This window comes from Rutilus rutilus, assembly GCF_951802725.1.
Source record: "Rutilus rutilus genome assembly, chromosome: 2".
Lineage (NCBI taxonomy): Eukaryota > Metazoa > Chordata > Actinopteri > Cypriniformes > Leuciscidae > Rutilus > Rutilus rutilus.
In genome coordinates, this window is record NC_140210.1 from 58,243,111 (window position 1) to 58,262,030 (window position 18,920).

The window sequence follows — 18,920 nt, forward strand, 5'->3', positions numbered from 1 at the left end:
AATTAATTCCTTAAAAGTTAACCATGTAAAATGAGTAAAATTTACTAAATATCTTTTATTGCCAACATTGAAGACACCTGGTGTTAACAAGCAGAATCACTGAAGGAGAAAACCATAATTAAAGTCACCATTATGGAGATCAGTGTGTGTTTTAGTTGGGCTCTTGACCCTTAAATTATTAACTTTAAGTTTTGTTTGGCTGCTGTACATGAGTTATAACAGCCAGATGAACAAAGAGAAAAGATGATCTGATGGTGTTGGTTGTGATTTAACATAATCATTATTTCACAATCATTAGACCTGAATCACTGAACCCATATAGAGTCCAATTTATGAGTTAGGTTTCCTTAATTAATGTTGTTGCGATTGCATCGCTAGAATAAGCTAATAGTGAAACTGATAGCGTTTTTCATTTAATTACAATATGAGGACTGACGGTAGGCTATAAAAATCAGCGTTTCTGTGTAGGTGATGACAACCATCTTGACAGCAGCAATCAAAGCATCGCTAATTACGGTAGACCTTAATTTGAGATAGTAAATTTGTTCCTAATCAAAGGGAACACTCAACCACAGAACAGCTGGGCGAGTTTTGTATTGGCTTACTGGATACAGTAAATTAAGACTGTCAACTTCTTTTCAATACTATTTCATCACCCAAAACACTCTCACTCTCTGCTGTATATTCATAACCAATTATTTCAAAACCAACAACCAAGCCACATAAACAATGCCATTGGCACTAGTCTACATTGCAGACATGTCTCTTAATGCACATGAATTTTCACCTTTTTGCACAATCTTGAAAAAAGTACTATTGTTGAAATTCTCAGATCAAGCAAACTTCAACGCACCCTTATCCACTACCTGCTAACGTTAGTGAACCGCACCCGAGCAAGCACACTTCGCAGTTCCTCCGGAAATGCATTTTTCTAGTTAATAACTGATAGTTCATTAGTTATTGGAGTTGAAATATCAGAATTAGACATTTCAGCAATTTATTCAATTTAAACATGTCATTTTTTAATTTAAAAGGGAAACATGCATCTAAGACAGCAATTACTCTTAACCATTAACATACTTACTGTTATTCATCAACATCATTTCCCTAAAGATTCAAAGGGCTAATGAAGAACAAGTAGTAAAATAAACAAAAAAACAAACAAAAAAAACACATCCTGGTTTAACACCGTCTCTCAAAGCAACCAAGATGTTTAATAATGTGCTTAGATCCATCTCAATGTATTAAAAAAGCAAAAAAGTATTTACATTGTCATGAATGTTATTTTTAAATAAATACAGCATTTCCAGAAATGTTGGGACATTTTGCAAAATGCAATAAATTCAAGAATCTGTGATTTTTTAATTATCTTATTTAACTGAAAAAAAGTAAAAAGAAAATATTTCCAGTGTTTTCATTGACCAGCTTAATTGTATTTTGTAAATATATAAACATTGTGATTAATAATTCCAGTCTACATGTACAATACTCAACTGCTCCCACGACTCCAAACTCACAGTCAATTAATCCACATCTATGATTCCACAGAATTCCTCATTTAGTGTTTCTGTTGTGGAAATAAACACTTCTGCATACAGACATAATGCATTCAGTACTGGAGTTTATTGAACATTTAAGAGGTCCTTTGGATAGTGAATCTGAAATACTGAAAAAAAAGAAAGAAAAAAAACGGTATAGAGAAACCCACAACTCTAGTTTAAAAGTAGTAAAAAAAAAATTGTAGTTTAAAAGTAATATTTCATCATTCATAACAGCACACAGCACACTGGACAGCACACTTTGCCAGCAGCCATGTCACCCTGTAGCCCAAGACTGGTTGCCCACTGAAGCTAAGCAGGGCTGAGCCTAGTTAGTACCTGGATGGGAAAAAACCTCCTGAGAAAAACCAGGTTGCTGCTGGAAGAGGTGTTAGTGAGGCCAGCAGGGGGTGCTCACCCTGTGGTCTGTCTGGGTCCTACTGCCCCAGTATAGTGACGGGGACACTATACTGTCAAAAGAGCACCGTCCTTCGGAAGAGACGTTAAACCGAGGTCCTGACTCTCTGTGGTCATTAAAAATCCCAGGATGTCTTTCGAAAGAGTAGGGGTGTAACCCCGATGTCCTGGCCAAATTTGCCCAGTGGCCTCTGTCCATCATGGCCCCCTAATCATCCCCATATACTGATTGGCTTCATCACTGTCTCCTCTCCACCAGTATGCTGGTGTGTGGTGGGCGTTCTGGCGCAATATGGCTGCCGTCGCATCATCCAAGTGGATGCTGCACATTGGTGGTGGTTGAGGAGATTCCCCCTTCCATGTAAAGCGCTTTGAGTGCAGAGAAAAGCGCTATATAAATGTAATGAATTATTATTATTATTATTAGACAAAGAAATGTGTTAAGTTCCTGTGTTTGTGCTCACTGTCAAATGGAGTATACTTTGAAAAGCTATGTGTTCGGCTGTACGCATAGGTGTCAAAACTGAAGTATACTTTTGGCTTTTAACACTGATGTTAGTATATACTTTTGATCTTCATGCTGATGGATTTCATACTGACAGTGTGAGTGACTTTCCAGCTGTACCAAGAAACAGCAATGGCGTGATGAGTGGCATCTTCCCCCCATAAATACACACCGTTGGGGTTTGTATAGTGACAGTCTGTGTACCAAAATCCCCCGAGAAACTGTTTAGCACAGTTATTCACCCAGGAGTCTTGGTCTTTGTCAAAGGTGGAAAACTTCTGATTATTGTGTTGGGTCAAAGAGTCGCCTGCAGAGAGGAGGAACATCATTATGAGGATTAACATGATATGTAAAAGAGTCATATTCTTGCTTGTTTACCCAGATACGTTTCATAATAAACAAGGGATTTTCCAGTTAGCACTTAACGTATGTTATTAGAGAAACATGCCCGACATCTCACACTGCTCACTGAATTATTCCAGAAGATAAGTGCAGTTTTCTTAACATTTACCAATTTAAGCCACATTTAAAGAATGAGACATACATTATATTTACAAACTGAATGAACAATCTGAATCCAAATTGAGGACATGAAAAAATATTTATTGGAAATTACCAAAACATTTGAAAGTGCATGATAATGTATACATTTACTCCTATGAATGAAAGTGTCCTACCTGCTCCTCCATTCTTGAACCCTGAAACTTGTAGTTTATATCCAGCACATTCACAATCCACAGAGAAGGACGAGTACAGAGCAAAACCCTTCCTTCCTTCAAAGTCCTCCAGATCCACTCTCAGCATGTAATTCCTGTTACGTGTCAGCTGGTACATGTTCTCCAGCCCTGTTCACACACACACACACACGAAGAACATGTTCAACCAAACACATGATCATCCACACAAACGGACACACGCTGTGAGATCTTACCCAGCCAGTATTCGCTCTCCACATTCCCGAATCCTCTCTTGTACTGATTCCACGGCCGATAGAAATTCACACTGCCGTCCATTCTCCTCTGAATCACCTGTGATGGGTTTATATAGAATATATGATTCATAATGTATGTTCTGATGTGTGTTTGATGACCTAAAGTCACATTCGTACCGTCCATCCTCCGTTGTCTTCATCTTTCCCATCTGAGACCATGTGACAGTAAACCCAGACGGGAACTTCTCCTGCTGGATAGATGGTGTAAATCCCACTAACTTTTTCTCCTGAGTTGTAGATGTCAGAACAGTCGAATGGCATGAATTTACAGTCACGGCCCAGAACAACAGGGAGAAGAACCGCCAAAAGCACCTTCATCTACACGAGAGAGAGTGTAACATAAGTCCACTGAGTGCATAGTGCAAACCCAAGTGCAGTTTATTTACATCAAAACATGGACAAAATACAAAGTAACAATGACCTGACTTGAACAACATGAACTAAACAAACTTGACTATAAACCTAGCAGACTCACCAACAGCGGTTATACGGACAATACTTAACAAGAGACAATGGAAACATGAGGGCTATTTATACAAAAAGACTAATGACTTAGTAAGACACACATGAATGCAAAGAACAATTAACCAATGAGAACATAGGACACATGACTAGAACAACCAATCAGAACATGACACAGACAAGGGAAGCACATGGCAAACAGGAAACGTGATTACATTTCAAAATAAAAGACATGAAAACCTAAGCATGAGCCTAAACCCAAAACCAACATGACAGAGAGAAAGAAATTAACATCACACTGAAAATGAAACAAATTTGAAATAAGTATTTAGTGGTTTAGGGTAACAGGGACACAATGAAGGAAGCAGATGAACTTACTGCCATCTTCTCAGTCTCTCCTCAGTAGATCACAGCAGAATGGTTTTATCTAAATAAAAGAAATATAAAAGTGCATATTAGGTCTATTTTTATATTTTATTTTCAGAAAATTGTACAAATGTTCAATGAGGTAAATGAAGAACAAAACAGTAACTCACCGTTTGTGTTGTTCAGTCTGATGCAAACACTCTTTATATATCTGTCAGATTCTCAGACTCCTCCTGTGTGTCTTTATAACATCTTTATGACATAAACGTCCACTATAAAGCTCTAGATATTGTTTCAAGATTAAGTAAACATCTGTTTGAAAACTAAAGTTCATACAAAAAAATTATTATTCTATATACAGAAATAATAAGCCATTCATTATGGTTCTTTATAAGGAAATAAACCACAATAAGGAAATGAAATGTGCATTGGTATGTTATTTTGTGTTTCTGGCAGACAGAATAAATTCATTTTCAAATATCAGGATGTTAAACATATTTTTTTTAAGGAAATGTATCTAGAGCCATTTACTTAATATTTTACAATGAGAGCAACCAATTAGATCAGTAATTAATAACTGATCGCTCGTCAGTCATTGGTGGTGAAATATCAGGACTTGACCATTTCAGCTGTACATTAAATTTATACATGGCATTTTTATTTTGAGAAGGAAACATGGATCTAAGACAGCAATTACTCATAACCATTAACATACTTGCTGTTATTCATTAACATCATTTCCTTAAAGATTCAAAGTCTAAGGAGGAAAAAGCAGTTCAATATTTTTTTGAAAACACATCCTGGTTTATCATCTCTCAAAGCAAACAAGATGTTTATTAAGGTGCAAAGTATACGAAAGAAAAGCAAAAAGGTTACATTTTTTAATGTTATTTTTTAAATAAATATGATTTTAATGGGTTCTAAGTAGTGCTGGGCAACGATCAATCGGATCCTAAATAAAAGTTTTTGTTTACATAATATATGTGTGTGTACTATGAATTATTATTTTGTACATATAAATACACGCACATGCATGTATATATTTAAGAAAATTTTGTTAAATATTACAAACATTTCTTAAATATATATAGTACATGCATATGTGTGTATTTATATATACAAAATAATTAGGCCATACACAGTATACACACACATATATTATGTAAACACAAACTTTTATTTTGGATGCGATTAATCGTTGCCCAGCACTAGTTCTAAGTAAAAACTTTGTGGAAGTTCAGGATTATAGGTAATAAAAAGAGGTTTCCCCATTTCCCAAACAAGACTACTCTCTAAACTCCTCAGAGTTAATGCAAACAGATTAGATATTTTTATTTTTATTTATTTTATTTTATTTTTTTTTATTTTTTTTTATTCAATGCTTTTATTAATTTGAGGAGTGTTTCAGAGAAAGTATTAAGAGATTGAATTTCAGAACAACATTTGTGATAAGATCAGAAAACATATGTAGTTCAAAGTGAATGTGGAGCAGGATGACCAATTATGATCTCACTCGTCCAAAACACAAATATAGTTCATTGAGGTTGAACAGGGTGCATCGTTCCAGCAACGGTTAGAGGTCCAGTTGATCTCCAAACAGTTCTCAGGAACACCAGCATTGTTAGGTTCTCCAGAGCACCAGTTGGTATAGTAATACACAGTTCCGTCACTCCACAACCACTCTCCGTCTTGTTCAGCATCATGAGCACCAACCCAAGTTCTTGTGGAAGAAGGCAACAGACTCAGCAGGAAATTATTCTCTGGTTGATCATGCACAGATACGAGATTCGCACCTAAAGATTGACAGTTTCTCTCTGCTGTGATCCAGGGAACCGATTGAGAGAAGTACTTGTAGCACCGGGGTCCAAACTCTTTCCATCCACGTGGACAGATTCCTAAATCACGTGTGGATTCACTACCTAAATGGGAATTTTTTTTATATTTCTTTTTTATTACGTTTTCTGCAGACATATAAAGGGTATTACAACAGATGTAAAATGAAACAAGGCGTCTGAAAGAAAAAGAAAAAAAATCAACAGAACAGTTCCATATAGAAATATAGACCCTCACTCGTCCACCCTCCCACCCCGCCCCTCCGCCCCTAAGGCCACCTGTAGCACTCACAAATAGATAATAAAAACTAATAAATAAACCAGTAAATACATACACGAGAAGGTATGTGACGAGAAAGTATGTGAAAAAAAAAAAAAAAAAAAAAAAGAAGAAAACAAGTAGTAAACAAAAGAAGAAAATCTCCCCCGTCCCCCACAGAAAACTAATCAGGAGGTTTTAAAATCCCAATAAGGCCTTCAATAGTAGTCAGTACAGGGCTCCAAGTTTTATGAAATGATCTCAGCGAGCCTTTAAGAGAATATCTAATTTTTTCAAGGTGGATGTATTGCAGTACATCTCTTATCCAGTCGTCATGTGATGGAGGAGAAGCATGCTTCCATTTAAGGAGGATGGCACGCCTGGCCAGCAAAGTAGTAAAGGCAATGACGCAGTGCGCTGTAGCTGGTATATATGTGATTGGGGAGAGGCCGAACAGAACAGTCAAGGAATTAGGGACAATAGTGTAATTGAGGGCCTGTGAGAGAGTTGTGAAAATGTCGGACCAATAATCTGATAGCACCGGGCATGACCAGAACATGTGAAGATGATTGGCTGGAGATTGTTTGCATCTGTTACAGGCATTACTTCTGTTAGGAAACAATTTAGCCAGTCTGGCATTAGTGAAATGAGCTCTGTGGATCACTTTACATTGTATTAGGGCATGTCTAGCACAAATAGACGAAGAGTGAGCTAAACTGAGAATGTTTTTCCACTGGTCATCGGAAATGTCAATGCCCAAATCATGCTCCCAGGTTAGCTTAAGGGAGTCAATCGGAGAAGGAGTTAGGGAGATAATTTTACCATAAATAGCTGAAATCAGTCGTTTTTGACCAGAGTCGAAGGTAAGAATTGAATCAATTTCTGATTCGGGTGGGCGATTGGGAAAATGGGGAAATAGCTTTTGAATAGAATGCCTCACTTGAAAAAAACGAAAAAGATGACTATTAGGAAGGTTAAATTTTGCTGATAAGGAAGAGAAAGAGGAGAAGACTTTGTTTTCATACAGATCGTTTAGAGTAGAGAGACCCTTAGCTGCCCAAATATCAAAGAAGCTATCTGAAAGGGACGGGGAAAATAAGTGATTATTTGAAATTGGCATATGAATCGACGCTCTATGAAGACCAAATTGTTTCCTGAATTGATGCCAAATCTTAATGGTATTAACAACTATTGGATTGCTCGAAATTTTGTGTACTCCAAGTGGAAGCTGGGAGCAGATATTAGAAAGTAAATAGCGAGAGGAAGATATCTCTACATGCACCCAGGGCGGACTAGAGGCACAACTTTTAAGGCCAACCCAATAAAGTAATTTATGAATATTACATGCCCAATAGTAATATCGAAAATTTGGCAGTGCTAAACCCCCTTCAGATTTGGGAAGCTGAAGAACTGACTTCCTGATGCGAGCTGGTTTGTTATTCCAAAGGAATCCATTCAAATGCTGATCTAAATGAGCGAAAAAGGATTTGTTAATGCAGACTGGAAGATGCTGGAAAAGATACAAAAACTTTGGCAGAACAACCATTTTAATAAGGTTTGCACGACCTATTTCAGAAAGGGAAAGGGAACTCCACCTAGCAATATCTGACTTGCATTTTTCCAGAAGTGGTGTAAAGTTCTTAAAAAACAGGTCTTTAAGCGAACCGGTGATAAATATCCCCAGATACTTGAACCCATCCAAGGCTAACTTAAAGGGAAATAAAGAATGAGGAAGAGATTTAGCCAATTGGTTAACAAAAAATAACTCACTTTTTTGAAAGTTTAACTTGTACCCTGATAGGCAGCCAAACTGTTCTAGAACAGATAGTATAGAGGGGAAAGAAGCTATGGGGTCGGAGACGTATAATAACAAATCATCTGCATAAAGTGAAAGTTTATGGACCAAGCCATGACGTTTGATGCCTTTAAATGCATCGTGACTTCGGAGCCAAATGGCCAGGGGCTCAATAGCTATATTAAATAACAAAGGAGAGAGCGGGCAGCCTTGACGTGTCCCCCGTTGAAGTAAAAAGGGTGGCCATCGAACACCGTTGGTATATACCGATGCAGACGGGAAAGCATACAAAAGCCGTATCCAAGAAATGAGTTTGGGGTCAAACCCAAATTTTCCTAACACAAAAAACAGGTATTCCCACTCGACCCTATCGAAAGCTTTCTCTGCGTCCAATGAAACTATGACTTCAGGGGTATTAGATGAGGGTGAGAAAATAATATCAAGTAACCTCAGGGTATTGAAGAAGGAATGCCTATCCAATGTAAAGCCTGTTTGATCTAATGAAATAATGGATGGCATTATATTTTGGAGGCGGATAGACAGAATTTTGGCTAATATTTTGCAGTCTACATTTAACAGAGAAATCGGTCTGTAGTTACCGCAGGAAGTGGGATCCCTGTCTTTCTTCAAAAGCAAGGATATAGAAGCCATATACAGTGTCGATGGGAGTTGGCCTTCTTGAAATGAATTATTGTACATCCTCACTAAAATTGGGACTAATAAAGTAGAATATGCCTTATAGAATTCAACTGTAAACCCATCGGGGCCTGGGGATTTCTTATTTTGCATTGAGTTAATCGCTTCTTTGACTTCTTGGGGGGAAATGTGGCTGCCCAATTCCTTAGCCAAATCTTCATCAATTCTAGGGAATATTAAAGAATCTAAGGGATTTTATTTTTATTTTATATACAGAAATAATTAGTAATTCATTATGGCTCTTTATAAGGAAATAAGCCCAAATAAGGGCATTAAATGTGCATTGTTATGTTATTATGTATTTCTGACAGACAGAAAAAATTCATTTACAAATATCAGGATTTAAACATATGTTTTTAAGGAAATGTATCTATAGCCAAGTCTCATATTCCCATAGGGCTTCACAGGCAATATGTTTTATAATTTTAAATAAATGTTACAATGAGAGCAACCAATTAGATCAGTAATTAATAACTAATAATAGTTCATCAGTCATTGGTGGTGAAATATCAGGACTTGACCTTTGCAGGTGTACATTAAATTTATACATGTCATTTTTATTTTGAGATGGAAACATTGATCTAAGACAGCAATTACTCATAACCATAAACATACTTACTGTTATTCATTAACATAATTTTCCTAAAGATTCAAAGTCTAACGAGGAACAATCAGTTCAATTTAAAAACAAAAAAACACACATCTTGGTTTAAAACTTCTGGTCAGGTGTAAATGGATTTTTCCTTAAGAGTCAACTGTCTTTCTAAACTGCTGACTTGAAAGCCCAACTTCCTTTTTTTTGTGAAAAGCAACACAGTCTTTTCTTGTGTCCCATATTTCCACATGCAAAACAAACAACTACTGATTTTTCTTCTTCTCTCCAAACATTGTTTTGCAATGTGACATGGATAGCGAAGTACAACACCGTCTGAATTTACTTTTGTGAGTTTCCTTGGTCTGTGATGGAAACTACTAGATAATCTATAATGGCTTCTTGCATGCATGCGTGAACTACATAGGACCAGATTCACTAACAGCTTTTTTAACGCCAACGCAAACCCTCTTTTGGCGTTAAAAAACTACTGCCAGTAGTGATGAAAAATTAGCGCTGAAAAGGTGTGGACACAGTTATTTTTGCGGCTGACCTTATGCATTTGTGAGGAGTTTCCCTTTCAGAAGCAAAATTTATGGGAGGAGAGAATTTAAATAAAACATGCAAGGTGATTTACTAAGGTTTACGCTCGTGTTTGTGCTATTATTTACCGCCCCAAAAAAGCCCGTCTTAAACCAGACGCTATCTGGTGGATTGCGTTGGCCATTATTTGCGCATCGCCAGTAGATCACGAGCAGAACCTTCCACTCCCATCTGCGCTTTTTTGGAATTGCGCTTTTCCCTGTTCAGTAAATCTGGCCATTAGTGTGATAAATGCAGACTTCGGTAAGATTTACACGACAGCAATGTACTAAAAACGGAAAAGTTTTCCTTTTTACAGACGACATCGTTGTCAAAATTATCTCCATTCACACGTATCCATGAAAATGACAAAAACCGCTGTATTATGCTGAATGGTTTTCAGTTGAAAACGGTGTCATGTAAACGGCACTTAAATTTGAGGTTTTGCTGAGTCACATTTGGCACAGGCTACTTCTGAAACCACTCTTCTTCCGATCCAGACACTGTAATTTCTTGCCTCAATTGCACTTCTGTACCTTTGAGAAATTGTTGGGCAATATTATTTTAATGACATGACACTGTCATTGACGCTGAGATAAGAGTTCGCCAACATAGGTTTGTAAGACTTGAGAAATTAGATAAATGCCAGGCAGTCTACTTGAGGCCCTGAGAGGACAAAGGACCTCTCTGGAAATTAACATTTGAACTCCCCCTTGTGCACTATCGAGACGAAAGTCTCACCTCTGAGTCATCCTAATCAACATTTCTTTCCCTCTCCCCTCACCCTCTCTCTCTCATGCTCAGATCACCTGAATTCACCCAAGAAAATATATAGTTTAATGTGAATGATTATCACTGAGTATTATACATGTTTGGTATCATTTGAAATGTCTCAGTGTGACTGGTACAAATGTCTCATTTCCAAATAAGTAAAACAAAAGGTAATAAGGTTTTTAAGAGTTTAGAGATAACTGGCACACAAAGGAAGGTGGTCTCCTGGCAAATGGTCTCCTACCCCCAAAAGGTGTAACCTCTGAATGCAAATTTCCATTGTCAGCACATGTTTTCATGTGAAAGAAGTTCTGTCTATATAATGGAATGCAGCAAAGGGTTCTGGGCCTTTTTGTAACTCAAGTTGGCCCATGATGCTAAGAGTAAACTCTTAGCATCATGTATCTTAATGTTGGGTTTGCATCTCTTCTCTTTATTCCGGAGCATTTGATGTTTTGTATTGATTATCTTTGAATTGATTATAAAATTGGCATGATACATTTACCTGACATTATAAATTGTTACATTTCGTCGCTGTCCGATGAAAACCGCGTATGTCCATTTTGCTGATTTTGAGATTTTTCGACGGATAGAATGTCCAGGTTCATTTCCTTATACAGTATGCTTCACATATCTAAATGACCAATGAAAAGTTGTGAAATCATGTCATCTGATTTTCACGTATATCCATTTGGTGTCAAAGCTGTCAATCACGCTGCGTATCTCCCACCCTGTGGAGGCCAGTGATACGCGGGTTGATCCAAAATGAGCGGGTGCCTGCGGTCACCCGCGGTTACGAGTCATCCAAAAATATTTTTAATGATATTCGGATCGCGGTCGGTCGGGTCGTTTGAAATAAAGATGCCAATTAAACCTTTGTAATTTATATAGTACTAGACACAATTTTCTATGAAATACATAGGCCTACACTTTATTGGCTGAATAACTGGCGTGAAGATGATGCACAAGCTCAGTCTGCAGGTAGAGATGGAGGCGGCAAGAGAAAAGGTGAAGACTGGGGAGTGGAAGCTCCGCAAATACACAAATAGAAAGAGCAAAGTGTGGGAGACATTTGCCGAAATAATGAAAGATGATGACCAAAGTGCTGGCTTTGTCATGTGTACTTCTTGCGATGCTATTTACACATTTGATAGCCACAAAACTGTCACGACCAACCAGGCACGGCACCAGGATTCCAGTTTTGGATGGGCCAGACCAATTGTGGGTGGGCCTTAAATTAAAAACGTTAAATAAAAATAAATAAAAATACGTTATCCAATCACTGCTTAACCTAATAAAAAAATATTGACTAATATAGCCTACTGTTATATTATCTGTGCGTATACATAATATAGATTTTAATAGCTTGATGCTCTTTAAATATTTTGTTGCATTGTTAAAAGTTTCGGTGCATAGGACAGACCTATCCGCGATTGCTCTCCATGGTTCTGACCAAAGAAGAGCGCTTTGGAATCTCCATTACGCATCATACCTGGGCTGCATTTTCCCAGCCGAAGTCTTCCCACGAAGACTCTTAAGGTATAACTTAATTAAAGGTATACTACCACTAAAGGTATATCATTGCTAGGCGTCTTCAGGGCTATCATCCACTCGCGAGGCAGATGCGCTGAAAGGCAGAGGCGCTGGCGCCCTCCTAGCAACGGCGCTGTTTTTGGTAAAACATGATTTTGACGACTTCATTAAGTTTTGTTTTATAGAAAACTCTTTTTAAAAGATTTTCGTTTTGTATAAATTGTATCTTAATTTTGATCAATGTTTTATCAATCAATTGCCCGTATTTAATATATAAGAAGCAAATATATAGCAGACAATGTAATAAGGCGCCGGCACGATCACTTGCATTGCATGTGAACTGGAGGGCGCCGAAACTCAGCTTGTGCCTCACAGATTTGAGAAATATAGGCTATATATTACAGAAAGCTTGAAATGTCTACTTTTAAACGAAAATATTCAAACCAAAATAAATAGGCTACTCTCTGATTATGTAATCCATATGAAATGTGCATTTCTCTCTGGCGTTTATGACGAGTCCGCATCGTCAACTTCATCATTGCAGCGACACAGAAAACACCAGTTTATTACTAAACAATTAAATGTCTCCTTGCTAATTTAGACACATTCATAATCATTACTTTAACACTAGAAGTCCCAGAGTTTTGTAACCCTCCTTTAGCCAAGTGGATGCTAACTGGTTAGTCTTTTGGCTATCATTAGCATCAATTCATGTGTAAATGTGGTCATTACCTGAGCAATCTGCAGGGGGGTTGGGGGTGTGTGTGTGTGAATGGTTGCTGGTGGCTTGTTTGTATGTGTGGGGGAGGGAGGGCTGCTAAAAGCAGAGAACTTGATTGACCAAGTCTCACATTGGCATGTAGGGTCTTGCCCAGGTGTAAACAGGTATGAATTAGCACATCTAATTGCATGCAGCTTGCTCTCAAATGAGAGGTAATTCCTTTTGTGCTGAGGTGGGTAAAATCTCACTGCACATAGCCTACTACTTCAGTGCCCTCAAGAATTCTGTGGTGTACGAACCTCCTCTCCAAGAAAAGAAAATGCAGACAAGACTCACCACTCGGCAGGCCTTGGAAATGATCCTGAGTGAAGTAAACCCTTGTGACTCAGATGGAGAAGACATAGAACTTCAGCCGGATTCGGACTCAGAGCTGTCTGATCTGTCTTCAGGTTAAGTTTCATTTCATATTATTTCCTATTTCATTTCAAACCAGTAAGTGGAAAACACCAAAAAAGCAGAGTGGAGTGACATAAATATTTACTCTGCCTTTTTTGTATTGTCCACTTTTTTGTTTGTACTACTTAGCAGACATTCACTGCCATCTGAAGTGCAAAACATTATTAGTTGTTTCTTTGCTTTAGTTGTATCTTTTTATTTAGGAAGATATTTCAGACATTATTCCAATACAGAGAAGGAGATACTGGAATTATTATTAGTATCTATGCATGCATTTGTGATATCATTTGACTTTTCCATTGCTCACAATTTGAATTTGTTCACATTGCAGATGAGGAGACTGCTCCTCAACCAAAAAAGAGAGCCCGTTTGGGGACTGACCTGACAGAGACAGCGAAAGATGGCACAGTGTGGCGTGAAGAACAGGTGGGGACGCGTCTCCCTTTCACCCCAATAAAAGCATACGCTGCAGATGGAGAGCCAACGGCTAAGGCCAGTAAAAGTATCTCGAGTCGCCTTCAGAGCTTCCTGTGTTTCATCACTCTTGACATGCTTCATAGCATTCAAGAATGGACTATTCAACATGCACAGGAAACGGAGCATGTTCATTGGTTCATGGCCCTCCCTGAACTAATGGCATTTATTGCAATTGTCATCTTGCGGGGGCTTACCAAGGTTCCATCACTACGTGACTGCTGGTCAGCAAACCTGGGAAACCCACATATCATTGGAACAATGCCGCGAAACCGCTTCCAAGACATCATGCGACACCTACGCTTTGATGACAGGTCCACCCGGAGTGATCGAGCAAAGACTGATAAGTTTGCTGCAATTTCCAGTGTGTGGGGATCATTTGTCACCAATTGCATCACGTCCTACAACCCTGGTCTACATATCACCATTGATGAACAGCTTTTCCCGTCAAAGACTCGCTGCTGTTTCCTGCAGTATATTGCAACTAAACCTGACAAGTTTGGGATCAAGTTTTGGGTGGCTTGCGACCTAAAATCCAAGTACATTTGTAATGTCCTCCCATATCTTGGCAAGGACCCTAGTCGTCCCAGTGGAGAGAGACTGTCTGAAAATGTAGTGATGAGGCTGATGGAACCATTCCTAGACAAGGGCAGAAATGTTACCACGGACAATTTCTTCACATCGCTGTCACTTGCGCATAAACTTCTTAGCCGGAAAACCACCATCCTCGGCACAGTCAACAAGATTCGCCGGGAAATCCCTCAATCCGCTAGACACACAGATCGCAATGAATTCACCACTCAGGTATGTTGCAGGTCTTTTGTGGTTCTATGTTTGTGTTTCTAATTTTTAGAATCAACACCGCCAAGTGTGTCATTGTGTCATTGTGTGTAAAAGTGCTATGAAAATAACAATTTATCTTATTTATTAGGTGTTTTCAACCACTGCTGCTACGCTGACGGCGTATGCGCCCAAACGGAAGAAGACCGTCTACATTCTTAGCAGCGTGCACGGCGTGGTTCAGACTGATAATACCACCAAAAGGAAGCCAAACACTGTCATCCTTTACAACACCACAAAGTGCGGCGTGGATGTGATGGACCAGATGGTGCGGGAGTACATTGTCCGCACAGGGACACGGCGCTGGCCAGTTGCCGTGTTCTATAACATGATTGACATGGCAGCACTGAATGCACATGTGCTGTATCAAGCATGCACCGGAAGGCAGGAAAGACGGGTGGACTTCCTGGTGGAGCTTGCAAGAGAGTTGGCTAACTCTCATATGTGTGCGAAGAAGGCAAGAAAAGAACAATTGCTTCGGACACAACCCTCCACACCTAGCCCTGGAAAAAGAGCCATGTGTCAGGTCAAACACCAATGCAAGAACAATCATGCCACTGTGCGATGTGTTCACTGCTACAGATACACATGTGGTAAATGCAGACGGGAGATACCATGGCAGTGCCAGGATTGTGAGTGATTGCTGGAATGTACTCACTCACTTTTTAATATTATTTGTAAATATGTGTACAAATGGTTGGTTTCTTTTTTATTTTATTTTGTACTGTTTTTATCAATAAATCTCAGCAACAAAGGAAAAAAAAAAACATGTGTGTTGATTTCTCCCTAAGATGGCAAAGTGAAACACAAGTTTCCTTGAAGTGGCTCAGCATGGCCCCACATCGTTTACATAACAAAAGCAACCGTTCACAGCTGATTAAGGATATTAGCCTAAAGCCTTCCAGCCCATCGGCTGTCCTGCGGGTTTTATAGGTAGAAAAGCCAAATGGCTGCTCTCTGGGACTTCTAGTGTTAAACGGTTCTTTGTGGCAAGCTTTATGCGTGCGGTCATAACGCGTATTATCCTGTAGGCTATAGCCTATTTAAGTAATTAAATTAATATAAAGGGGTGATTTGTCCACGAATGGCTTAAATGAACAACTACTAGTCGACTAGAAAAAAAAAAAAAAATTAGTCGGAGGCAGCCCTTATTCGCAGCCTTATACACACGTCTATGGCCCAATGACGCTACGATGAGCATTTACTACTTTTAAAAAATGCGGGTCAGGAAACGGGTCGGATACAATATTTTCTTTTTCTTTTTTTGCGGTCCGAGTTGCGGGCGGGTTAATTGAAAACGTCGGTCGGGTGTGGGTTGTTTATACATTGACCCGCGCATCACTGGTGGAGGCATCTCGCCGGTCTCGTGAAGTTTCATCTTAAGCGTCTCTGGAAGCTCAGCATTGGATAGCCGAATAACACTGTGAGGTAAAGTATCAGCAAACGTTTGTTTTTGACAACTGTTCTCAAGTTTATTATATATTCGCAATATATTCACAACTGTTATTGTGTTATTGGGAGTGGAGAGAAGTGACAAAATTACGGTAGAACTGTGCAAACAAAGTATCTGTCTAGCATTGCCATGTCAGTGTATTGATTCATTGTCCCTTCATAGTTTGCAAGAGACATTTAATAAACTGAGCGTAGCCTATTCATCTGTCAATATAAAAAGCGACTTGGCCATTCTAATTAATGATCGGAAGAACGCGTATCGACCACCGTTACTGTAAAATATGCACGTATGTCCATTTAAACTCGATTAAATCATTACACTGGCAAGAATATGGTTACATTTAAAGATGCCGTACCAAGTATGACAACACTATGTTCAACTGCTTTTGAAATTACGGTGTTTTTTTCACTTCCTGAAAAGTAGCCATTTTGGACATACTTGAGTTTCAACGGGCAGCGACGATTTGATTATTCTAACTGACTTTGACATTATTTTCATTAAAGAGTTAAAAGGAATGGTCAAACATTCGCTCACATTTAATGATGCACAGATATCATTAAAACCTTTTCATTTATAGAGTCAGATGAAATAACGAGAGAATACATATTCAAATGTATTGCATTTAATAAAAATATACTCTGCCTCGAGAAAAGACAGTAACACGTAAAGACCTTCTGCTCTGGTCGGATGCCGGCTTTGGGCCGATCGAGTGCGAGCTTACAGGTTTTACTACACTAACCTTCACAGAAAAATAAATAAATGAGACCCAAATGGTCACACTGTAGAGCCATGAAATGCTACAGTGTTGTGGAATGTATGTATCAAAACCTAATAAAACATTAATTGGCCCATTGTCAGTTATTTTGTAGTTATTTTTCAACCTGTAACAACCAATAAACCCCAAATCCAGCATAGAGGGGTTCAGTGAATGTAGTATTGAATGTGTGTGACTGTTTCCACCTGGTAGTAAGATGTGCTGTCAGTGATTCGATCTCAGCTGTTCAGCCTATATGCATTACCATTTCCACCTGCTATTGACGTGCTTTTCAAACGCATCTTCTGTGACCACTTTTGTTGAGATTTCATCGAGACATTCCCCTCTTATTTCGTCACACTCTTTATTTTTCCAGGAGCACAGAGTGCACAAATGATCCAACGTGAGCCATCTGAACACAAGAAGAGAGAACATTTATAACACAACACAGCAAATTATTAGACATGTCTGTGTGTGAGAGCTACATTTGTGTCCTGCCTGTCCTCTAAGATCCATAAAAGTAATAAATACATAGTGTTAGAAAAATCTTTGCTGCAAGAAACAGCTACGATTGCTTTGGAAATGTTAAGTAATTGTTTTGTTAGTAAAGAATCAAGAATCAATGTATCTAATAACTTACCTTGATTAATTATGAAATTTGTAGATGTTCCTTTCACCTCCTCTGCATTTTCATGAAACACTTTTTTATTAGATTTTCTTTTTGAAAACACCAGTATTAATAACAGCAATGATAGTAACCTTTTCACAAATAAGGAAAAAATTAAAAACCATTAAGACAAACTGAATTCTATATTAAACAATTTCTTGCAACTATGGAACTTGTGGCCGGTTAACAGACTTTTGCTTGTCTTCCTCTGCCAATAGGATAGTACAAACTTTTCAGTCACATTTTTAAAAACATAAATGTTTCTCAATTTCACATCCGTACCTTCAAAATAATCAACTCCACTCAGGAGCTTCTCAAAGACATAACAGTGTCACTGAGATGATAATTTAACACTTTAACATACGACAGGTATCCCTCAGTGAGCGGCTCATCAGTGTACGAAAAATACAGAAGTCAGTCTCAAAGCCTAAAAGTTTATTGCAGCAGTGAAAAAAAGTATTCAAAACACCTTAAATCCAACTGATCTAAACTAAATCTCTTTAGCCAGTTTTTTAAAAAACGTTCTCCACCACTAATGTAAATTAATCAATTAGTTTTTGGGTGAAATTCAAATCTCTATGTGACCTGACCAAGCTCGGTTAGTTTTACTCCTGATCTCATAACCTCATTGGAGTATCATAAGGTAAGATGAAAGTTTTTGTGATGCTGTCGTGCAGCTAAATATTTTATACACTTTTGGACATTTACTTAAATTTTTATTTTATTTTTTTACAATTGCTAACAAGCGTTTATGTAAAGTACTTTTTCTAAATTCTTAAAGCAACACACCTACACAATTAGCCAAATAGTTAATTTTCTACCCAAAACCATATTTTGTTAAATAAATATAAACTCTACATTTAAAAATGCTAAAAAACTTGTTATATGCTAACTCCAAGACACAGCAAACCCGATTCAAAATTGAATCATTCTGTCAAAACTCTAGCACTAGTGTTCTATCCAACATGAACATATAGTCAATCATAACGCAATGACTGTCAAAATACTAACAGTTGATGGCATTATAAAAACTGCATTACTTGTCATGTTTCAGTTCTACCAGCAGACAATATGAAATACATTGTTTTTAATAATTTAGTTTATTTTTACTGTAAGCCAGTGTTGAATGTATGCATTCTTGGCAACATACTATCTAAAAGTGAATGAGTCATTACTTTATAGAATGTACAGTAGAAAAAAAAAATAGAAAGTAACA

The 18,920-nt window shown here is 38.0% G+C and overlaps 2 protein-coding genes across 2 annotated transcripts in view; one reads left to right on the top strand and one right to left on the bottom strand.

Annotated features, from left to right (window-relative positions):
- The window catches only part of LOC311279875 (microfibril-associated glycoprotein 4-like), a gene marked incomplete at its 3' end in the record, with an annotated part of 49,813 nt that extends 45,502 nt beyond the window's left edge, over positions 1-4,311 (bottom strand). Inside the window, exons 1-4 of the mRNA XM_084391657.1 lie at positions 4,292-4,311; positions 3,569-3,769; positions 3,392-3,488; positions 3,138-3,305 (exon numbers count right to left, since the gene is read on the bottom strand). Coding sequence (XP_084247783.1) covers positions 3,138-3,305; positions 3,392-3,488; positions 3,569-3,769; positions 4,292-4,297 — 472 coding nt within the window. The 5' untranslated portion in view covers positions 4,298-4,311. The remainder of the gene's footprint in view (positions 1-3,137; positions 3,306-3,391; positions 3,489-3,568; positions 3,770-4,291) is intronic.
- Positions 4,312-12,985: 8,674 nt separating this feature from the next.
- LOC311286362 (piggyBac transposable element-derived protein 4-like) lies at positions 12,986-15,970 on the top strand. The gene is made up of 3 exons (XM_084402555.1): positions 12,986-13,509; positions 13,848-14,794; positions 14,922-15,970. Exons 1-3 carry the CDS (start codon positions 13,266-13,268, stop codon positions 15,468-15,470), a joined length of 1,740 nt encoding a protein of 579 aa, XP_084258681.1. The 5' UTR covers positions 12,986-13,265; the 3' UTR covers positions 15,471-15,970.
- Positions 15,971-18,920: the final 2,950 nt, after the last annotated feature.